This window comes from Erythranthe guttata, chromosome 12, assembly GCF_056151865.1.
Source record: "Erythranthe guttata isolate IM_541 chromosome 12, IM_541, whole genome shotgun sequence".
NCBI classification, from domain to species: domain Eukaryota; kingdom Viridiplantae; phylum Streptophyta; class Magnoliopsida; order Lamiales; family Phrymaceae; genus Erythranthe; species Erythranthe guttata.
Window position 1 is genome coordinate 3696 of NC_142544.1, and position 22963 is coordinate 26658.

At 35.5% G+C, this 22963-nt stretch overlaps 2 protein-coding genes and 1 long non-coding RNA gene across 4 annotated transcripts; all 3 read left to right on the forward strand.

Moving 5' to 3' along the window:
• Window positions 1-499: 499 nt before the first annotated feature.
• On the forward strand, window positions 500-3368 carry LOC105967338 (uncharacterized; the record flags this gene model as incomplete). Its single annotated transcript, XM_088826710.1, has 5 exons — window positions 500-612; window positions 1602-1687; window positions 2542-2628; window positions 2763-2897; window positions 3066-3368. Coding segments are annotated over 4 exons (397 nt in total), but the record flags the coding sequence as incomplete, so codon positions are not given.
• A 5625-nt stretch (window positions 3369-8993) lies between these two features.
• LOC148766132 (uncharacterized) lies at window positions 8994-10731 on the forward strand. Of its 2 annotated transcripts, none has more exons than XR_016034786.1 (4): window positions 8994-9147; window positions 9763-9846; window positions 10060-10137; window positions 10266-10731. It is a non-coding gene; the product is annotated as an uncharacterized LOC148766132 (long non-coding RNA). The 2 variants fall into 2 exon arrangements; XR_016034787.1 differs by having other exon boundaries at window positions 10091-10137.
• Window positions 10732-19978: 9247 nt separating this feature from the next.
• Window positions 19979-21847, forward strand: PCAP1 (plasma-membrane associated cation-binding protein 1). Its single transcript, XM_088827037.1, has 5 exons — window positions 19979-20409; window positions 20547-20656; window positions 20780-20869; window positions 20943-21027; window positions 21162-21847. The coding sequence occupies exons 2-5, from the start codon at window positions 20549-20551 to the stop codon at window positions 21527-21529; spliced, it is 651 nt and encodes a 216-aa protein (XP_088683163.1). The 5' UTR covers window positions 19979-20409; window positions 20547-20548; the 3' UTR covers window positions 21530-21847.
• The last annotated feature ends 1116 nt before the right edge of the window (window positions 21848-22963 follow it).

Genomic DNA, 22963 nt, shown 5'->3' on the forward strand with positions numbered 1-22963 from the left:
ACCCGAAAACCCGAAAACCCGAAAACCCGAAACCCGAAACCCGAAAACCCGAAACCCGAAAACCCGAAACCCGAAACCCGAAACCCGAAACCCGAAACCCGAAACCCGAAACCCGAAAACCCGAAACCCGAAACCCGAAAACCCGAAACCCGAAACCCGAAACCCGAACATCTAGCTAAAACTGCGTAGTAAAATCTGTAAATAAAAATTTAGTGAAAGTAATGCCACGTGTATCTTTATTTAATATAAAATATGTTGGATAATGCATGACAGGGCACTTTAACACCTCGAAACTGAAGATGTAAATTCGTCACATATATAATTGAAATTGAAAATCATAAAGAAGTATGTTATTGTGCTGATTATGCGACTTAGTGTGTCAAAATGCTCCATCAAGTGATTGGGTGATTTTAGAATACGTTGCTGTAATGGGCTTTGGATCTATTATTTTGACGTCCATCATATTCTGTATCATACTCCATTAGTTAAGTTGATGAAGCCATTTGAAATTGGGTTTGCAGTTGGTTCTGTTAAATGTGTCAAACAACAAAATAAAGTCTCTTCCAGAGTCAATCGGTAGTTGCTTCTCTTTGGAGGAAATTCAAGCTAATGGTACGTACGTTCAGATCTTTTCTTTGTCTCAGTTATCACTTTATTTTTTGCAAATTCTTCCTTTTTGGGAATAGTAGTTTCACCATTTATTTTGCGTCTAAATTTAGGTGGGTTAGTAGATTCTTCCTTTGGTTTTTGAAGTTTAGTTGGCCGGTTATTTCGCACTGCAAGTGTATGATTGTCCAGTGATACATCTTTTTTTTCCACCGCTTGTGTTTGTATATTTATATATAGTTTGGTATTATCAAGTTTACTGAAGAAACCTAAGAACCGTAAGAATGCAATTGTTATCTGTCTTAATTCTGATTAACAACATAGTAGATTATAAAGTCATGTGACCTGAATGAAGAGGACGTTTTCATCTGACTGTCCTATGACCTGCTCTTTCAGATTCATAACTTTTTGAAGCAGGATGTAATGTCCTATGATTGGGTTTTGTACTTGTACAATCCTTGTATTGTGTAATATTTGTTAGCATTGTGTGTAATCATAGGGTTGCATTTGAGCTAAACATCTTTCATATGCTTGATTAAAATCCGGGCCTATTTTTAATCCTAATTTGATTACATTGTCTATCTCATGTCTAATACTAATTCCAAAACAAGGACTATGTGGATTGTTTTTTTTAAACAGTTCCATTACCTCATAATCTTCAATAGTAGCATGAGGAGTAACTTGGTAGTTTCATTAGGAAGATCTTAATGTTATATTTGATCAACGCTTTTTGGTTAAGGACCGAATAAGCAGCAGAGAGGCATTAATATTTATTTACAGGAAATCGACTGCTGTTCGCTATAAATACTACATTGATCTTTGTCACCAGGAAAACCGCTTTCTTTGTTATTTGAAAATTATCTACACCATTCATCGGGCCTCAGTATGCAATTTTTGTTTTTTCTTTGATTTATATTTAGGTGATGTTAATCATTTCTTTTATCTTAGCTTTCCCTTTGTCACTCTGTAATCTGTATTCTGAATATTCTGTGCAGAAAATTCTATCGAAGAGCTTCCATCATCAGTTTGCAATCTGGTTCATCTAAAGTCACTCTGCTTAGACAATAACAATGTGAAGCAGGTTTTACTCTCATCTAGACTTCTTGTCATCTGATACCAGTCTCTTTAATGCGTTTTATAATTCTTAAATGATTATAAAAATAAAAAAATTTAATTTCAGGGAGTAGTGATTTTTACTTTTTTATTTTCAAGTCTTCAGTTGCTCGTGAAATCTGTCGATTCTACCAAAGTATATGTATATGTGAGGAGATGGAGAGTCTATTGGAGATATTTCTATTTAGACAATGTAGCGTGGATTTATTCTTGCAAATCTTTATTGGCAATTACTAGGAAATTAATCGCTAGCTTATGTTGCTATACTTGAGATCTTTTTTTTCTTTTTTCTTTTTTTGTCATTCTATTGAAAGAAAAAAAAAATCTTCAATCTTGAGAATTTGATATTCCAGTTTGCTGATTTACTTACTTGTTATAAATGGATTTGGGTAATTGATGGCACCTTCTAAAGAGTGAGGCGGCCTCACAAAGTATTTGAACGAATTATGGTGCATTGACTGATGAAAATTTGAATTTTAATTGAAGCGAGTTAAAACTGTTGATGGTTTGGTTGGCCATAGAATTATCTATTCTATACAACATAAGATGAGTTATGATAGTGGTGGACAAGCATTATTTTTTATGATTACTGCCTAATTTATAAGCATCTCCTGAAGATTCTTTTCACACTTGTCATCCCTCAGACCTCCGTTGCTGATATTTCTTGAATTTCCATTAGCTACTTTTTGATTTATGTTCTATTAGTTTAAGGTTGTTCCTCATAGTTGCTTTTCATTTAGCTTCAGAAGCAAGCAGTATCACTGCATATTCGTCTGAATGTCTTTTTCCTTCACCACTGAATGCATTGATGTTTAATAACAGATACCTCCGAACTTATTGAAAGATTGCAAAAGTCTGCAGAGTATATCCCTCCATGGCAATCCCATTTCTATGGATTATTTTCAGCAGGTACATCTTTCGTCTTTCGTCTTTCGTTTTTCGTTTTTCGTTTTTCGTTTTTTGCACGTAAATTATACAGTATCGAACAATCATTTTTAGTCTAAAAGCACACCATTATCCCCTTCTTTGTCTCCTAAATTCAGATGGAAGGATTTGAAGAATTTGAAGGTCGGAGGAAACGCAAGTTTGATAAACAGATAGATTCCAATGTGATGATTAACTCAAAAGGCCTTGATGAGGGTGTTGATCTCTGAATCCTTTGCAAACTACATAATTTTGTAAGGCTTTTCTCTAAGCTAATTAATTTATTTGCAACCATATGCGCTATTTTTTTGTTACAGAAAATGTTATTTGTTTTCTCCGAGGTTCTTTCCTAGACATGCTGCCACAATGTTGAGAATATCAAACCGGGACAAGTTAATATTAAGTTTGTTTGTTTGTTGCAGTTTGTGGGGACGGAGAATCAAGACATTGGGATGTAATTAAATAGTGGAATTGTTTAGCCAATGCTGCTGCAGATTCATTTTTTGGCGTTACAAACAGTCACATTTTGATTGTCTAAGAACTTGTAATTCTTCTACATTGTAAATGTCGGTTTTCTCCGTTTACAGTATTTTGTACTAAATGAAACGAGTAGATGGAACTTGTAAGCAGGTGTGATCTTGCAAGAAACCTTTTTCTCACATTATACTCGTTAAAATGTAAATAAAAAAATTATCACAGAAGAGTCATAGTGATGCACTTTGCAATTCTTTTTCGTCCATTCCGATCTGAATATTTTTGATTTTGGAATAATATTTTTTAGAGTAAAAAGCACTTTGTTACCCGAACAAATTTTTTTTTGCACGTCAACTTGTTAGTTTCTTGCACGGTGCCCAAAAATTGACCATGTGAGGCGATTTTCAACGGCAATGCTAAGCACGCATGAATCAAGTGAGTTTGGCAGGGACATTGAACATGCTGAAGCTGAAATATAGAACAGAAAATGGTGATCTGAAAATAGAACTGGAGGGCTCACAAAAGCCACAAGCTGAACTGAGAAATAAATTGAAAGCCATGAATGTAGAGAGAGCTTCTGCACTGGGAGAGAGAGGAGTACTGAAGACTGAGAATCATTAATGTCCAGGTACAACATGAGAAAGACACCGTACAGTAGGGCTGTTCACTCGGTCGGTAAACCGACCGAGCCGCCGAACCGAAAATTCGGTTCAGTATTCGGTAATTTTTTTTTTGAATTCCGGATTCCGGTATGGTATAAGGTATTGATTCCCGGTACCATACCGTACCGAACACCGGATTATTTAATATATATTTATTTTTGTTCTTTTAATTTAAATCCTTTAAGTTTTTACAAAAATATAAAATACTTATAGATTGATAATTTATTCCATTATTTACAAATTAACTTATATTGATAATTATCTTTTTGTTTTTAGGATCGATTATTGGAATTTGAATGTCAAATTCAAGAATTATTTTGTTTGAATTGTTTTTTTACCTTTTCCAAAATAAGAAAATATATTTCGGTTTTACTGGTACCGAAACGTACAATACCGAATATTTCGGTAAAAACTCGTACCTAACCGAATAGTTCAGTTCGATAAACGGTACAAAATTTTGAAGTACGGTACGGTATGGTTTTACCGTGTGAACACCCCTACCATAGAGTTGAAATTGGGAGAATTCTCCAAACCGAAATCAGCAGAAAACGAAATAGCTAAGCTAATTGAAACGCAAAAGGCGTGTTTGAAGAGAAGAAGTCTAGTCTTTCTTTACAGATTTCACAGTTTGAAGATGATGTATGTTTCTTGGGTTCAACCATGAAATACGTGTTATGGTCGGGGAAAAAGAATAACAAAAACTATTCAAAACACACAAGCCTAATCCTGTGTTTTTTTCTTCCTAGTGAAGACGCGTTTGACAGGTGGTCGTCCTTCTTCTGACGTGGTAGGAGGAGGTGGTGGTGGGGCATTCGACGAGCTAGGACCAGGTGGTGGTGGGTCATCCGGCTCGATCAATCTGACAATGTTATTTAGTGTCCCCCACATTTGGCGTCGGAAGGCGCAAGTCCCCGTACCTCGCTAAGTGTACCCTTCACCAACTCGAGAATTTGCAAAACTTGGGCCTTGCTATCAGGACCACTTGGTCGAGGTCGAGACGTCTGGGGTCGAGGTGCATGGACTTCATTAGTACTCAACTGCAACAAGCATCGCGACCGGAACCAATCCATGTCGGCAAAGTGTCCGCCTCCCCGAGTTCAACTTCCACGGACCTTGACTCCTCGTCCAAATAGAACTCCTCCCAACGATCGGAGAATCGTTCGCCATATGCGACGAATACCGAGTATTGGACAGGTTGCCCTTTGTTAGTGAGTTTTTTGTACATCGCCTTTGACATGTACGGGCGACCCGGAATAAGTTGGACCCGATTGAACTGCCTCAACACTCTGTCCGGATGATATGCCTCGTAGTGGTCCATGCAGCATATCATCCCACTGAACCAAGCAGAGTCGAGATGGGGAAGCGGTCACGAAGAGCCGTGTATGGTGACCATATAACCTGATTACAAACATTTAGAAACTTTCCACAAGTGGTATTAACAAATTAATATTAAATATATTTTACCTGCTCGGGTATGAGGTCATCTAACCGAGATCTCAAGTATACGGCTCGCTCTGGCGTAGAAGCAGTCTTTGACAGAGGTTCCCATCGGCTGGCTAATGGCCCCATGTACCCCGTCTTCAATGTGACACCCACCAAATATGGAAAGTGCTCGTAAATCCATGATTGGAAGAGCGTCAGCCAGCCAGCTATCGAGTTTGTTGAATTTTCCGAGGCTAACGATAACTCCTCATACAACCTGCAAAGACATGCAGTGCCCCAAGCGTACTCCCCGACACTATCTAAATCTCGGACGAGATTTAGATACTCCACGCTCACCATATTGCCGGTCTTGTCGCACAATATGGTAGACCCCAACAGGAATAACAAATACGCCCGAATGGCGTAAGTCCTCTTCAGTACACTGTCTCTCCCGGTCATCTTACAAAATTTGGCCTTCAACCACTCTAGCTTCACGGCTTTTCTCTTATCCACGTCTTCTGGGTACTCCCCCAAGCAATCGAGCATCAACTTACGGGCAGGTGGGGAATTTCGTGTGAGACGGTCGCAGGATACTGTACGTCCAACCACTGGCAACCCGACTAATGTGGCCCTGGAGCTCTATCAAAGACTGCCTTCAATCGTTTAGTTTTAGCATCTTTCCAACGACCGTTAGCAGTCTCATTGAACCATTTTTTTGTAGCCTCATTTTCAGGAAGTTTCCTAGTTTCCTAAATAAAATAAAAATATATACAATTGAAATGAAACATAAAATTAAATAACTTAAATAAAATAAAAATTACATACAAATACCTTAAACGCTTTCCACAGTCCCTCGACACGGCCCATTTTTTTGTGGTTAGGCCAAGAAATACATGAATCAAAATTATCCCAATGCGTAACCTCGTTACTAATAGCCACCGCCAACTTGTACCTCCCAGGTGCAACGGGAATATCCTTGTCGTCAAACTCCAAATCAACCACGTCAGTACCTGTAGACTCGGTACCTATATGATCAACAGAAATATCTTCCTCCGACATCGCTCGCCTGAGAAAAGAAATAAGATATACATAGACAAAAATAAAATGAACACAATACTTATAACATGCATTATATATGGCAATAAATATGAAACATAATTTATATAACAAGTAAATTATAATAAAAAAAATAAAATGATCACATAAACAAAAGTATATTACAAGTAAATTACAATCAACTAACATTTAATCAACAAAATAATCCCTCACTCTTCCATATCATCTATAATATTTATGTCATGGTTTATAGGAAGTATCTCATAGCATTCATCTTCAACTGCAGTAGGATCATCAGGACTCAAGGCAAAGTTGTCCCTTGGTTTAATAACAATAGGAACTTTCCATGGTTTATCTTGCGGATCCTCAACGTAGAATGCTTGCAATACTTGACATGGCATAACAAAAGGACTTGTTTTTATATCTGGTTTTGTTAAGTTCACAAGTGTAAATCCCAAACCATCCGTCTTATTCATGCGAATATTAGCCCAATCACACTCGAACAAAACCACCTTTTTTGTACCTACAGCGAATGAAAGTTCAATGATGTCTTTTATTACGCCGTAGTACCCTACATCTTCTTCTTTCGGAGATTTATCCTTTGAGCTTGCGAAACTAGTAGTCTTTGCTTTGACAAAAACACCACTATTTTGAGTTAAAAGAGACTCTTCAGATGATTTTGTGCGGAACATAAATCCTTGCACTTTAAATCTCTTTAAAGTCTTCACTCTAAATTGAGGTGAACAAGCTAAGGCTTTCAGATCTTCAGACAATTCACTTTTTCCTTGCACCTATTTCGTTATCAATTAATTATTACTACTTTGTTCAAAACAATTTGCAAAGGAAGTTCAAGTCAAATCAAACACTTACATAGGATTGAAACCAATGACGAAATTCTTTTTCTTGTAATTGCTGAATGCGCCATTGGTATGCATGGTCACTTGTCGAGATTTTATTCTTAATGGTCTCGAAATGCCCCCTAAAAGGATTTGTGTAATTTTTTAAGTGGAAATCAATTGAAGATAGTAGTAACTCAAAATATTAGCAAGTCACTTACTCAATGTAAGGTTGAACTTCATATGAGTTAAAAAGACAATAGGTGTGCGCCTTTTCCATTTCATCATAACTAAGCGTTCTGTACTTAGGTCGCACTTCATTGCCTTGTTTGTCATTGTCACAAATATTCATAGAAATGGGGAAAAGGGGATTAGGGCCTGACTTCAAATTCATTTTTTTGCGACGATTCCTATAAAATCGTCGCCAAAAAAGATTTCAAACGAATCTTGTAGCGACGTTTTCAGGCCTTTCGTCGCTAACCAAAAAAAAATTAATTAGACTTGCGAGGTTTCTGTAAGAAACGTCGCTATAGAAAAGCGAGATTTTTTCTATAATTATTTTGGCGACGATTAAGACACTATCGTCGCCAATAATAAATATAATTCTTTTAAAAAAGTATTTGTCTTGCGACGAATCCACTTTATTCGTCGCTACAAATAAATATAATTTATTATTTCCTCTTTATTACGCTACGTTTATCCTTATTCGTCGCCAAACCAATAATTTTTTCTTTTCACAATTGCACTAGCGACGTATACGTAATATTCGTCGCTAAGGTAAAAAAATAAATTGCAAAAAATAATATTCGACGTATACGTAATATACGTAATTTATTATTTCCTCTTTATTACGCTACGTTTATCCTTATTCGTCGCCAAACCAATATTTTTTTCTTTTCACAATTGCACTAGCGACGTATACGTAATATTCAACGTATACGTAATATACAAACGTCGCTACGAGAGTGCTTTATTATCTTTTTTTTTCACTTTGCGACGGTTTGTTAAGATTAGTCGCAAACTGGCGACGATTTCTTTTATCGTCGCGAGATATTCCATCGAAATCTTATTTTCCGATATCTTGCGACGTTTGTTAGTCAAAATGGTCGCTAACTAGCGACGATTCCATAATCGTCTCCAAAAAAAACGTCGCAAGTGAGCTGTTTTGGCCTAGTGTTACTTTTATTATTATTTTTAATAAATACATTTTTTTAAGTTTTTTTACGTGTATATTATTCATTGTACTATTAGTTCAATGCACTATAGAGCCCGTTTCACAAACGGAAGCTCTTATAGTGTTACGTGGTAATTTGAGTAAAGAAACATAGTTCGAGAATTAAGAAGAAATCGAGAGATATGAATTAGGAGAATTAGAATTAGGAGAAGAATTAGAGACGGGAATTAAGAGAAGACAAAGGGAGATTAATTGATTCTTAAACTTCATAATACGTAACATTCTAATTACCCTATTTATAATACTCATCTATATATATATATAAAAAGACAATCTATGTCTTTCATTTGTTGACACGTGGCTATTTTTAGGTTTAGAAACCCTAAGGGCAGTTTTTGTAAAAAGACAATCTATGTCTTTCATTTGTTGACACGTGGCTATTTTTAGGTTTAGAAACCCTAAGGGCAGTTTTTGTAATTATTTGTTAGCCTACGGTCTTTTTTGTCTTTTTTCTATGGAAGTTTTATTTTTTTGTAAATTTCAACTGCCCAGAAGTAAGGGTTTTATATTTTCTTCAAACCGACAATCTATGTTTTTCATTTGTTGACACGTGGCTATTTTTAGGTTTAGAAACCCTAAGGGCAGTTTTTGTAATTATTTGTTAGCCTACGGTATTTTTTGTCTTTTTTCTATGGAAGTTTTATTTTTTTGTAAATTTCAACTGCCCAGAAGTAAGGGTTTTACATTTCTTCAAACCGCTGCTCTCCATCGCCACCAAACGTTTTTTATTCCTCTCAACCATTCTTCTCCTCCCAAGGCGGACGCACCGCCTCGCTGAATCTGCTCCAACGCCTCCGCCACGCTGAAGATGCCGATTTAGGTCAGATTTACGAGCTATTTGTTACCCAGTCCTCCATGTTTACTTCAATTTTCATTGAGTAAATTATGATATGATTTTGTTGCTTATTTCAGAAAATTGTGAATTTTAGTTGTAAGGTTCAAGACCAAGACGTATTCACTCTAATGGATTTTGAAAAATTTCTCATTATGTTTTAGGTTTGTTCATAAATTTTCCCTATTCTTGCAATGGGCTTCTTATTCTGTTCAATTTGAGATTTCCGTTCTGCAGAATGTGGTTTTTTTTTTTTTTTAGATTATGATCATTTTTACAAGTGTAAGATATATGTACCATTTTTTTCAATTCCCTTTAACTCCAGATATCTTTCGATATCTGTAGCATTTCTTAGTTCTCTTTCACCATGTTTTTGTCTCAAATGTTTTTCCCCATTTAATTTATGTTTTTAGTTATTCTCGGATGAACAATTGGTTTTTGTTTTGGTGGAAGCCTTGGAGGATATTTGTATTTTTTCCCCTTATCTCTCTGTCTCCTTCTCTGAAACAGCCCAAGTTATTGTGAATTATTTTCACTTCAGAATCCATTTATTTGCTCTGCATATTTTCGTATAATTGATGACATTTTTTTTTATTATTTTAGCAAGATTGTTCTGGACGAAGCCTTGGAGGGTAATGGATTTTTTCCCCCGTTGTATCTCCATATCCTTCTCTGTAATAACCTATGGTATTGTTATTTATTCACTTCAAATACAGTTTATTTTCCATGCATATTGTATTCCAATTTATGCTTAAACAATTTCAAATATTGGTTCTACATAATGCTCGAATTTGTCAATTTTAATATTCAAATATTGTTTTAATGTTTTCATTGCTAGAGTTATACGCTTTTGTTGATGGAATTTATTTCTTGATCAAAATATGTTGAACCCTATTTTAGTCTCCATCTGAGCAAATAAGGTCTTCTCCAGAAACAGGAATTGGGATTCGCTGTGTTACGGACGTGGACCGGGATCAGGTACAAATTGATTGCTCGAGGATTATTGTTAAGTGTGTATTTTTACACTTTATCGTATCTTTTTATTTGGGCTTTTGGTGTGTTTTAATGATAATTGGTGCTTAAAAAGTTGATTTATTGTATTTTAGGTACAAATTGAAGAATTGGAAAAGTATGGGGTCAAAAATGCAATTTTGGCGAAAATATGGGTCAAAAGTGAAAATATCAAAATTCTGAAGAAACAAGGCTCGGACCCCGTCCCAGTTTTAGTGCAAATTATGGGACCCCCGTCCCATACCCCGAAGTTGCGCAGTAAAGGGATTTTAATTGCACAAGGAAACTGCCTTCTTCCCCAAGTTCTTCACCCTATATAAGACCAATCCAAGCACACAATTAGGGATTTTTTTTACGCAATTTGGAGAGCAACAAAGCAATAACGAAGACGAAGAATTCGAAGACTCTAAGCATAGATTTATCGTTTATGACTTATTTTATTTGTGTTTATCCTTTAATCATGAGTAGCTAATTTTCTTATTTCTAGGATTTTATTTGGAACCCTATGTGGGATTTATGAACCCAATTCTATGATTTTATGCAAGTTTTAATTCCGGATTATTTCTTCTTCTTGTTTTATTAAGTTCATGAAACTGGCCACTTTATGCGCTTTTATGTTATTGTTAATCGCATGAATCGGAAGATCGGGTTAATAATTAGAACTGTAGTAGAAGAGCCTTTGTAGTATTAACATAGGAATATAGTTAATCTCTTAGGTAACCATTATTGAGATTTGTGCTTAATGCTGTGTTCTAGAATTAATTGCATAGGAATATAGTAATTGAATCTAGAGTATTAGAATCGTAATACACGCGGAAGCGGGTTATGATTATTTTAGCATCTCAGGTTAATAATCCGGGTTAATTGCTTGCATGATTGAAGGAATTGGGGGAATAATAATCACATAGGGGGAAAAATAAAATCCTAGGCTCGTTTACTCTGATAAATCTTCGTGTTTAATTTGCTTTCTTGCTTTGTCGTTTTAATTTGCCTTTTAATTTATTTTAGTTAATTCTCTCTAAAGTCGACTGTGTAGGGTGGGCTTGATAATAATTGGTAGAATTTAGCGTCTAGGATTAGATAATTAAATATTCCCTGTGGGTTCGATATCCGGACTTTTAGTCCACTATATTACTTGTACGATACGTGCACTTGCGTGTAGGTTTTCGCCGAACAAGTTTTTGGCGCCGTTGCCGGGGAATATTTTAATTATTTATTTTATTCTAGCTCTAAATTTGAACAATTTTCACGATTCACCCAAATTATTATTTTTTTTTTTTTTTTATCTTTTCGTTTTGATTTTTTTTTTTAATATATATTTTTTTTTCTTTGGTTACATGTCAGGTTACAATTTCCGCGCACCTCAAACGGGATATGAATGGCTTCCGTCTGGCGAATACCTCCAAAATAGCTATAATATGCCGTCACTTTGTTCAATATGTGGTGGAGATCATTACACTAACCAATGTTGGTATGCACCGAAAGCGAATAATTTCATAGATAACACAAACGGCGGTTATTGGAACACATACACCAACAAGCCACGAGAACCCACTGTTGAGGAGTGTTATAGGAAATCCATCCTTGAAGATTTTATGAAATCCACTCAAGCATCTATCCGAAGACTTGAAATAATGTTGGAAGAGATGAAGCTCAAGAGGTCTCTTGAAAATATTTCAGACAATGTCGAGAATGGTTGCAACAAAGAAAATTCGTCTGAAACTTGTGATGAGAAAAATCCTTTAGACCTAGAAAATAGTGTCGATGAGAGGGAAAAAGAAATTACGAAGACACTTGAAGATGATGAATCAGACAATGAAATCGAGCTCAACTCCAAAGATGTCTCGGAACAAGAGAAGAAGGAGATGGATGTGGTTAGTGCAAATATTCAAATTGATGATCTTATTGTTATTCCTGACGTGGCTTTGAAGGCATCAATAGAGGTTGATAAGAAGGCGAATGTGTTTGAAGTGGAGGTTATACGCGGACGTGAGGTTTTTGTGTACCGATTTGAGGGAGCGGGTGATGAAGATCCCAACTTGGCTTCGTACCGATTGATTACAACTAAGAAAGACTACAAGCTATGGTGGACCCTGACATATTGCAATCCTATCCCTGTATCGGTTGCAATTGAAGTGACAAAGCTCATGGATGGATGCGCAATCTACAAGGCTTTGGATTGGACTTAACAATTTTAAGAAAGAAATGTCCGGCTGAAGACTTTAAACTTAGCGCTTCTCGGGAGGCAACCCGAGCTTTATTGTTTTTCGTAGTTTTCGTTAATTTTTCGTTTCGTTTTTTTTATTGTCATAAGCATGCATTCTAATTCACTATTTGAATTTTACTTTTCAGGGTCGAAAACGTGATCGAGGGTCGAGTCGGCCGTCCGTAAAAAAAAAAAAAAAAAAAAAAAAAAAAAAAAAAAAAAAAAATTGCACCACTGCCTGTGGGACGGCCGTCCCAAAAATAGGTGTAAATGTGGGACGGCCGTCCCAAAACCAGTAACGAGAGAAACATCTCGGACGGCCGTCCGAAAATAAGCACAAAACCCGGGACGGCCGTCCGACTATTTTTGGGGCGTTTTAACTTTAAAAAATTCGATTTTTCCCCCATTATTTCCTAAACCCTCCTATTTCCTTCTCTCGAACTCCCACACACAAATGGAGGCTAGAGAATCGAACCAAATTCCCCAAAATCTACTCTTTCAAGGCACGCCCACAAGGTGTTCGACAATTTGCTCCAACCAAGTTTTGAGTTCGATTGTTAACCAATTCTCACCGAATCTATTCCAACCTCTCTCCCAACTATGTCATCCAACAAACGAGGCCGCACGAGCGAAGCATCATCTTCCAAAGGGAAGGGAAAGGGAAAGAAAAGTGCCACCGCCCAATGAGGACGAGCGTGAGAGAGCTAGGGAGGAGCACCCCGATCACATCGACTCCGACTAAATCAGGTGTTTTCTATCCTTAAACTTTGTGCTAATTTCATTGAGGGCAATGAAAAGTTTAAGTTTGGGGGTGAAAAACATGTTTTTGTGCTTATGTGTTTTAGTTTGCATGCATTAGGTTTTTTTTCGTTTTTATTGCTTTTCTCATTTTTCCGGAATTTAAAAAAAAAAAAAAAAAAAAAAATTGTGAGTCGAATGCATCGATGAGTTATGATGATGAGAGATGATCAATGTTTGATGATGAATTGCTTGTTTTGTGTGATAAAGATTTGATGTTTGTTTAGCTTTCGATTCAACGGAACTTAGAAGCGAATTATTGCTAGGAATCACATTTTGTGCATTGCTTTGGTTGAATGTTTTGTATTTTAAATTTGGAATTAATTTGTGTTAGATCATGCTATGTTCGGTTTTAAGACTCACCTTAGGAAATTTATGATACGAAGTATTGAGTAGTAAGTGATTTGGGATATGATTTGGGCCTTCTTTGAACCGTTTGAGCCTTTCAAGCCGACCTTTTTATCGAAATATTCCTTAGAACCTTGATTTGAGCCTCGGAGAAAAGGTGTTCTTTCTTTTAGCCAATGTGTAAGGTAGAATAGGTGGTGATTCTTAAAAATTATCCCTTGGAGTTCGGTCAAAAATTTTATAAGGTCCTTCTTCTTCTTCGAAAAAAAAAAAAAAAAAAAGAAAGAGAGAAAAAGAGAAGAAGAAGAGACTAGAAGGGAGAAATAAGGACTAGTTGTTGAATTATTTTTGAAAACTCGATCCATTGCCTCAAAAGCAAAAGTGGAGACTTTTGAACTTTTGTGAATCGAGTTTATTAAAGTCCGTAGAGGTGAATTCATTGTTTCAAACGCCTATCTTTCAAATTTTGGCGTAATCACCTAAATTCAAGAAGAATAGCCACACATACCCATATTTCCTACCTCGAACCAAAGAGCCTAACAATTGAAAGCCACAAAGCCCCAATGATCCCAATAGCTTAATGTTCGATATTAGTAGAGTAGAATAATTTGGTGAGTATTTGGAGTCAAGCATATGCATGTAAGTATAAATTCTTTCTATCTTTAATTTGCAAATATTGGATGCTTGAAGCAATTGTATGAATTGTGGTTTTTGGTAATGGTGAGTGACTAAGTGTTGTTGAATTTTGAGCTTGCAAATGCCTAAGAATTGTCATTATAATTACAAGTTCTGAAAACGTGAAGTTGGTCATTGATCTATGTGATGAGATGTTATCGTTGAGTTATTTGCTTATTGGTAAATTTTGCTTGAGGACAAGCAAAAGTTCAAGTTTGGGGGTGTGTTAAGTGTGTATTTTTACACTTTATCGTATCTTTTTATTTGGGCTTTTGGTGTGTTTTAATGATAATTGGTGCTTAAAAAGTTGATTTATTGTATTTTAGGTACAAATTGAAGAATTGGAAAAGTATGGGGTCAAAAATGCAATTTTGGCGAAAATATGGGTCAAAAGTGAAAATATCAAAATTCTGAAGAAACAAGGCTCGGACCCCGTCCCAGTTTTAGTGCAAATTATGGGACCCCCGTCCCATACCCCGAAGTTGCGCAGTAAAGGGATTTTAATTGCACAAGGAAACTGCCTTCTTCCCCAAGTTCTTCACCCTATATAAGACCAATCCAAGCACACAATTAGGGATTTTTTTTACGCAATTTGGAGAGCAACAAAGCAATAACGAAGACGAAGAATTCGAAGACTCTAAGCATAGATTTATCGTTTATGACTTATTTTATTTGTGTTTATCCTTTAATCATGAGTAGCTAATTTTCTTATTTCTAGGATTTTATTTGGAACCCTATGTGGGATTTATGAACCCAATTCTATGATTTTATGCAAGTTTTAATTCCGGATTATTTCTTCTTCTTGTTTTATTAAGTTCATGAAACTGGCCACTTTATGCGCTTTTATGTTATTGTTAATCGCATGAATCGGAAGATCGGGTTAATAATTAGAACTGTGGTAGAAGAGCCTTTGTGGTATTAACATAGGAATATAGTTAATCTCTTAGGTAACCATTATTGAGATTTGTGCTTAATGCTGTGTTCTAGAATTAATTGCATAGGAATATAGTAATTGAATCTAGAGTATTAGAATCGTAATACACGCGGAAGCGGGTTATGATTATTTTAGCATCTCAGGTTAATAATCCGGGTTAATTGCTTGCATGATTGAAGGAATTGGGGGAATAATAATCACATAGGGGGAAGAATAAAATCCTAGGCTCGTTTACTCTGATAAATCTTCGTGTTTAATTTGCTTTCTTGCTTTGTCGTTTTAATTTGCTTTTTAATTTATTTTAGTTAATTCTCTCTAAAGTCGACTGTGTATGGTGGGCTTGATAATAATTGGTAGAATTTAGCGTCTAGGATTAGATAATTAAATATTCCCTGTGGGTTCGATATCCGGACTTTTAGTCCACTATATTACTTGTACGATACGTGCACTTGCGTGTAGGTTTTCGACCAACAATTATGTACATGGCTAAATATTCACAATGTTTAGATGTCGCCATTTTCCTTTGTAGATGGGCAATATTTTGATGCTTTTATTTTCAAAATGCAGTAGGCAAATTACGTTTTACAAGTTATAAACTATTCAGTTTTAATTATTATTTGAATATTTCTCTACTATAAAATAAAAGTGAAGCTCAAGGGGCTCTTGTGATTAATGTAGTTAAAATCGAGATCTAAATCGTAAAATCGTAAGACTTTAAGATTTTACACACTGTAAATGAGTAAGATTGCACTAAAATCGCAGGTGCCTTAAAATCGTGTGAAATCACGTTCAAAATCGTTAAAAACGGAATTTTAGTGCGATTTTGGCGATTGTCAAGAATTGGGCTGAAATTTTGGATTTTGGCCTCATAAATTCAGTTTTTAAACTAAATTTTTTTAGCCAATTACCAAATAATCCAGAATATATAAAGCTCAGCCCTGCCCTAAAATAACAATCTATCACGACGTGAAGAAAATACTTCTCTTTTGCCAGTTTCAGTTATCTCCTAATACAATTTATGTTAGACTATGTTTAATTAATGTTAAACACGTTTTGTTAATTTTGGGATGTTATATATTTGTTAGGACATATATTATGTATATTATGACTTATTTTATTTGTGTTACGGATGTTTTCTAAGTAGTAAGTACTAAATATATTTATTGTACAATACATGTAAAGTCTTACGATTTTACGATCCGATTTTACATTTCCGATTTTACTACCCCTCTCCGATTTCGCTTAAAATCCCGATTTTGCCTGTGATTCTATATGTTTGAGGAATTTTTTTAATTAGCATAGCCCTCAATGATATCATCCTCTCAACATATGGAGCTGATAATGTAAGTGGTCCCCTCTTTTTATAGTTTTGCAAATTTACTTTTGAGAATACTTTACAACCAAATTTTGGGAATCAATTAAGATTTTCACAAAGATGGGTTTGATTTTAATTCATGTTTTTACAAATGTTTGACATTTGAAAAGCTATAATATGCAATTAGTAATTTTATCTTACAATTTGTTATTTAGTTTTCTTTAAGGTGCATCAAGTAATTGCATTAGAATATATTTGTTTCTATTTAGTGTGATTCAAGTCATGGTTTAAATCTTATTATGACTTAGAATTTTGATAAACTTAAAAAGCCTAACTCACCCGTTTAACTCTTTGTCAGGGCTTCCTCGGAGGTCAATCTTGATTTTGTTGCGGGTGCATTGCCAAGAGGGAAAAGGAGCAAGAGGCTGCAAGTGTCCAAATTTTGACTTCTACAAGCGACTTCAGAGGCGAAGCATCGGTGCTCGAATTTGTAAATGGATGTTAGTATTTAGACAATTTTATATTGCTACAAAATGTATTTAAATGAAATGTATTTTTCAGTATTTATATTTTATATACGTATATATCAGTCAGTTTTGTTAAAGAACGAAATAATGATGTCGTCAATTGCAGGAGTTGTAGAATACATGTATGGCAAGTTTATTATTTTTTGTTTTATTCAATATACTTCATTTCTTTAACGATCAATTCATATTATGACGATTTAAATTCATACAGCTCTTTGTCAATTTAATTTTCCTAATTAAATTTTATTTTATATTTTTTATTACTATTTTTAATGATGAGATATTTAAATATTTTATTAATTACCTTTAGAAATACTACTCCGTGCATCGCACGGGTGTACTACTAGTAAATAATAATTAACTAGCTACCACCCCACTAATCCCTTAACCACACTAACCCACTAATTTAATTCAAGAACGTTTTATATTGAGTTATGAGAAAACTATACCGAAAGTTCTAGCCATCTTAAGAAAAGTGAGGGACGAGATTGATGATAATGTGAACTTCAACAAGAAACAAGCAACAATTAAATTATATTATATTAAACCTTCATAGATCTAAAAAATATGTAATGTACCATATAATTTAAGAATTATATTGATGCATTATTAATTTATATAATATATGGGGCTTCTTAAAATTTTCGAATGTGTATTATCTTATAAATTTAGCGAATTATTAATTTAGCACGTTGTCCCCGAGTCAGGACCGGGAAAATTTATTATTTAAGCGAGGTTATTAATTTATCGAGTATTATTTTATCGAGGTTCTACTGTATATTTTTAGTTATATAATTTAATTATTATTTTAGTTATACCTTTTAATAAAAGAAGAAATTTTAATAAGGGTTAACTGCAAAAAATCCCCTAAACTTTGGACGTTTTTGCGCTTTATCCCCTAAACGGAAAAAAGTTGCACGATCATACCTTAACTCTATTATTCTTAACACGAACGTCCAAAATGTCCATTTTAGGCCAAAATTGGCCGGAATCCAAATCACGTGCCTTACACGTGAAAATAATTGGGGTAAATTAGTATTTTCCTTTTACACCAATTTTCTTCCTTTTCTTTTTAATAAATATAAATAAATGAAAAAAGAAAAATAAAAGAAGTTTTTTCTATATGAAAATATAAAGAAAAAGAAAAAAAGAAAAAGAAAAAGAAAACTTCATCTTCTTTCCGTTTCTCATGTCACCGCCAATAACTGTGGGTTTTGCGGCGGAGAGGGGGTGGCTGGTGGGTTTTGACGCAACCAATTTCCACCACCAATTGTGGGTTTTGACTCGAACATGAAATCACTCACCAATTTCAACCACCATATAACTTTGACGAGGCCGGTGGGTTTTGTGGCGGAGATGGTGGCGGTGAAGAGATTGGTGCTGTGAGTGAACTCTAATTCTGCCACTCCCCATCTCTGCTAAGCTTTTACCCAAGCCTTTAGAATTAATTCTTAGGGAATTTGGGTCTGGAAATGGCGGTGGTAATTGGGTCTCGAATGGATTCTGATGGGGTGAGTTCGATGGTTGGGGAAGGAGGAGGAGGAGATTGAAATTGGGAATTATTGGAATTTGGTATTTTTGGTGCGGTGGGTTTGTGCTTAGGACTTTTCTGATGGGTTTTGGTATTTAAGGATGAATTTCATAAATTGTTTAGGTATTTTGGGACCCTAATTAAGAAATCAAGGAGAAAAAGAAGATCAAAATTTACCGAGGTTTGGTGTTCATGGTGTTCATCTTCATCCCTGTTTTTTTTTTCCTGTCGCTGTTCAGGTGCAAGAGGGAGGGAGAGAGGAAAGGCCAATATTTTTTCTTTTTTCATTTTTATAAAAACCTTGTGATTTCACGATTTTACCCCTCCTCAAACAGGCGAGAAATTAGCCAAAAATAGATTTTTTAGTCGTCAGTGCAACGGAATAGCAAGTTCAGGTATGCTCGTGCAATTTTTTTCCGTTCAGGGGATAAAGTGCAAAAACGTTCAAAGTTTAGGGGATTTTTTGCAGTTAACTCTTTTAATAAATTAAAATTTAAAATACAAATTAAATTGTGTTAAATGTTATAAATGATACTTTATGGATAAGTGTAACATAGGATAAATTTAGGGGTACAAAACGAATTTTACACTTGAATTTATACCCCTTTCAGTTTCCCTACGTGACCACTACCCATAGAACAGAAAACCGGGTCGGAACCCGCAAGGGTGGCCTAGCGGTTGGAGCAAGAGAGCTTGGGTCAATTGACCCAAGTTCGAATCCCCTTGCCAACGGTCGTTAGGTCGAGCTTGTCACACATGGTTAGCCTAGTGTGGTTTACATCTCTAGTATGGTTTGCAAGCTATTATACGAGAGTATAGGTTTTCTGGAATTCAATTGAACTGATAAACGGCGTCGTTGTTGAAATAGTGGCCCCTTGTCTGTTCGAGCTTTGAACTTTTTTGAATCTTCTAATGGAGCTCCCCGGAATGCACTTTCCCCTCTTATTCATAGCCCTTCTCACTTTCGCAGGTACCTATATCGCCATTTTTCTACTTCCTGCTCCATTCATTTTTCATTATTTAATTATCTGCAAAGTTTAGTTTTTTTTAATTTTTAGTAATGGGCAGCAAAATTGGAACTTCTTGGGCTGAATCTAAACCTCCACTTGGGCCACGGATTACAGAATTTTCGTATTTCTTCGATCATGGGGAGTGCAGTCCAGTTAATAATGGAGAATTGATCAATGATGAACGTAATCGCAATTAAGCATCCATATAGTTTGTGGGGTTTGGTACTGGTACTAATAATTTTATATAAAATTTGACGGCGTGAATGAGAAATACCCGTTAATTGACGGCGTGAGAACCAGCGAAGCCACGAGAGAGAGATAGAGAGAGAGAGAGAGTTGTTTGCATTATTCGGGACCTGTCACAGATCAGCATCGCCATCAAAATGGGTCCCTTTGCCACCTATTGCCAGCTGTCGTATATAGCGAATAATATCCTTCTGTGTTAATCAATAGGTACGTGATGACAGTTATGACCTCCATGATTTATTTCTTTAACAACTGCTGCTGGGTCATCAGCGTAATTAATTATGGGGAGTCAATAATAATTAAGCCCAATTATGTATTAGTAACTTGTTGAATGAAATAATTATAAAAAAAAAAACTTGTTGAATGAAATAAAATAAGTGGCGTGTCTCGGTGTCTATCTGTTGTTGGTGACACGACGACTGACTGGTTGAGAGAAGCCAGCCAGGTTTCATCATATATTATTATATTTTAGGGTGTTAATAAAAATAAATTGGGAGAGCACAGATACATTAATATAGTTACATACATACATACATATATACACACAAACACTGATCATCATCATCATTAATACATTCAACAACAACCAATTATTCCAATACTCTTATCTACTCTTCTCCATCTAAGTACTATCAGATAATCAAGAAAGGTTGGTTTTCACTTGTATGTTTTATTCATCTGTTCAGTTCTGAATCTGGACTAGCTACCTACCTACTATATCTCCTTCCTTCATTAATTATTAATTATCTTATTATATACGAAAATATAATTTTGAATTTGATTTAGATATGGTGAATTACTGGAAGTCCAAGGTTCTTCCGAAGATCAAGAAAGTCTTCGAAAACCCGAAAAAGGTTGCTGCCGCGGAAGCTTGCAAGGCCTTCGATGAAGCTAAGGTATATAATAATAAGTATAAACTAATTAGGTAGGTTGGTTAATAATATGATGATGATGAAGATGATGATGATGATGATGATGATGATGATGATGATGATGGGAACGTACATGTTCATTTTCAGGAGCAATACTCAAAAGAGTTTGAAGACAAAAAGACGGAGCTTGAACCCAAAGTAATTGAAATCTATGGAGCTTCCTCCACTGAGATTAAGGTAAATTAATTATTATTTGGTCTAAATAATTACATGATCTTGTCTGGTATATTAATTTATCAAAAAAAAACAGAGTCTGGTGAAGGAACCAAAGGACGCAGCTCTGAAGAAGCATTCGGTGGCAGTTGGGAAATTCCTAGACGAACTTGCTAAGATCGGTATGTCTATCTATATTCACACATCATCATCATCATCATCATCATCATCATCATAGTAGTCTTATAATAATAATTAATTATTGATCATGTTCTGTTTCTGTGGCGGCAATATATATAATATATATAATTAATAGAATTTCCGGGAACGAAGGCTGTGTGCGAAGCGGGTACGAAGGTGGGGGTAGGATATATACCCGGTCCAGTATTTTTTGTGTTGGAGAAGGTGTCTACCTTTATAGTAGTTGAGGAGAAAGAGGATGAGAAGAAAGAAGAGGCTGCCCCGGCCCCGGCCCCACCACCTGTTGAGGCTGCTGAGGAGAACGCTACTACCACCACCACCACTGAAGAGAGCTGCGGCACCAGTACTACTGTGGTCAAAGAAAAGGAGATTGTGGTGGAAGCCCCGCCCGTGGTGGTGGTGCCGGAGCCTACTGCTTGCACAACTGATGCAGAGCCACCAAAAGTTGAAGTTGCACCACCTGCAGAGCCGCCAAAGCCCTGATCCATCGATAAACCCCATCTCATCTCATCTCATCTCATCTCATCTCATCATCTGCTACATACCTTTTTTTTCTTTTTCTTTTTGATTGTATCATCAAGTCCTCCAATTCAAACTATATACATATGTGTATATGTGATTTCTTATCATTCTTTATTGCTGCAAGTCATGTATTTATTTATTTTGTAATCATTTCAAAACCTTTGATTTATCATCATCGTCATCATCAGCTGTATTAATTATTGTTTGCGTGAAGCTGTATCTATATATATCTACAGTTTGGGTTTACTAAAGAAATTTATTATATATTTTTGTGTGCAAGTCATGATATATATATATTGACTTAATTTTTAATCCTCTTTCTCTTTATTGCCAAAATAAATTAACTCCATGCTCTTTTCTGATTCAATGACGACTCAAATGGAATCAGTACTACAACATATATATGTATCTTTCATTCAACTAGTGCAATGAGAATTTAGTTGGTGATCGATGAGAAATTCATATCTTAATTAATCCAACTATACATCTTTCTTTCAATATATAGTTTTGAACAAACCTATTTTTCATTTGTTTTCTTAATGAATAGGCATGTCTATTCATTTGGTCACACTTTGATAACAATGTTGTGGCGGCTTAGTGCCTATATTTAGATGCATACATGAGAGAGTCTAAGAGTACTTTTACATGCATGATCAACATTTAATATGTTTCCCAAAGATTAAACTCCAAAAATATAATCTACGCACTGGTACCGCGCTCATGTTGCTTGTGCAAAAACACGTTGAATGTCACCACAACAACATTTCACTGACGGATTCAAAACCATCATATAAAGATCAGGTTCTGGACAACGGTTTCAAAAAAACCATTTAACTATATATATTTTACTTTTTAATTGCTCCACTTAAAATGTACTGTCAAGGCATGAGGAAGGGATTGATTATTTTGAGATATATATATATACAGTACTGATATGCCTAATTGGGCCAACCCAATGGACTTACAATTTATTTACCTACTGGGCACGAGCCCAATATTGAAGACTAATATCACCGAGGCCCAATCACCTTCAAATAAGGTTTGGGCTCAACGATCTCATCTATGGTATAAATAACGATATAATTCATTTGCTAAAGGTACGCCCTATTATCCAAATAATACTAGGGGTCATATTCTCCCAACTATTTCCATTATCCGCACGTCTGACTTGAGCGTCGGAGGGGTTTCCGCCGGATCAACCCCCGGCCTAGTTCATGTGTTTTTTGTTCGCAGTTATCTCAGGGCTATCTAGCACGTGAGCAGTGACCCACTTTGCTTTCCCAGCTCTTTCAATCTCAACTATATAAGGTGATCTATTTTTAGCATCATCAAGTACCATTTACAAGTACGTTATATATATATCATAAGTAGTACATTAATGATGAAGAGAAACAA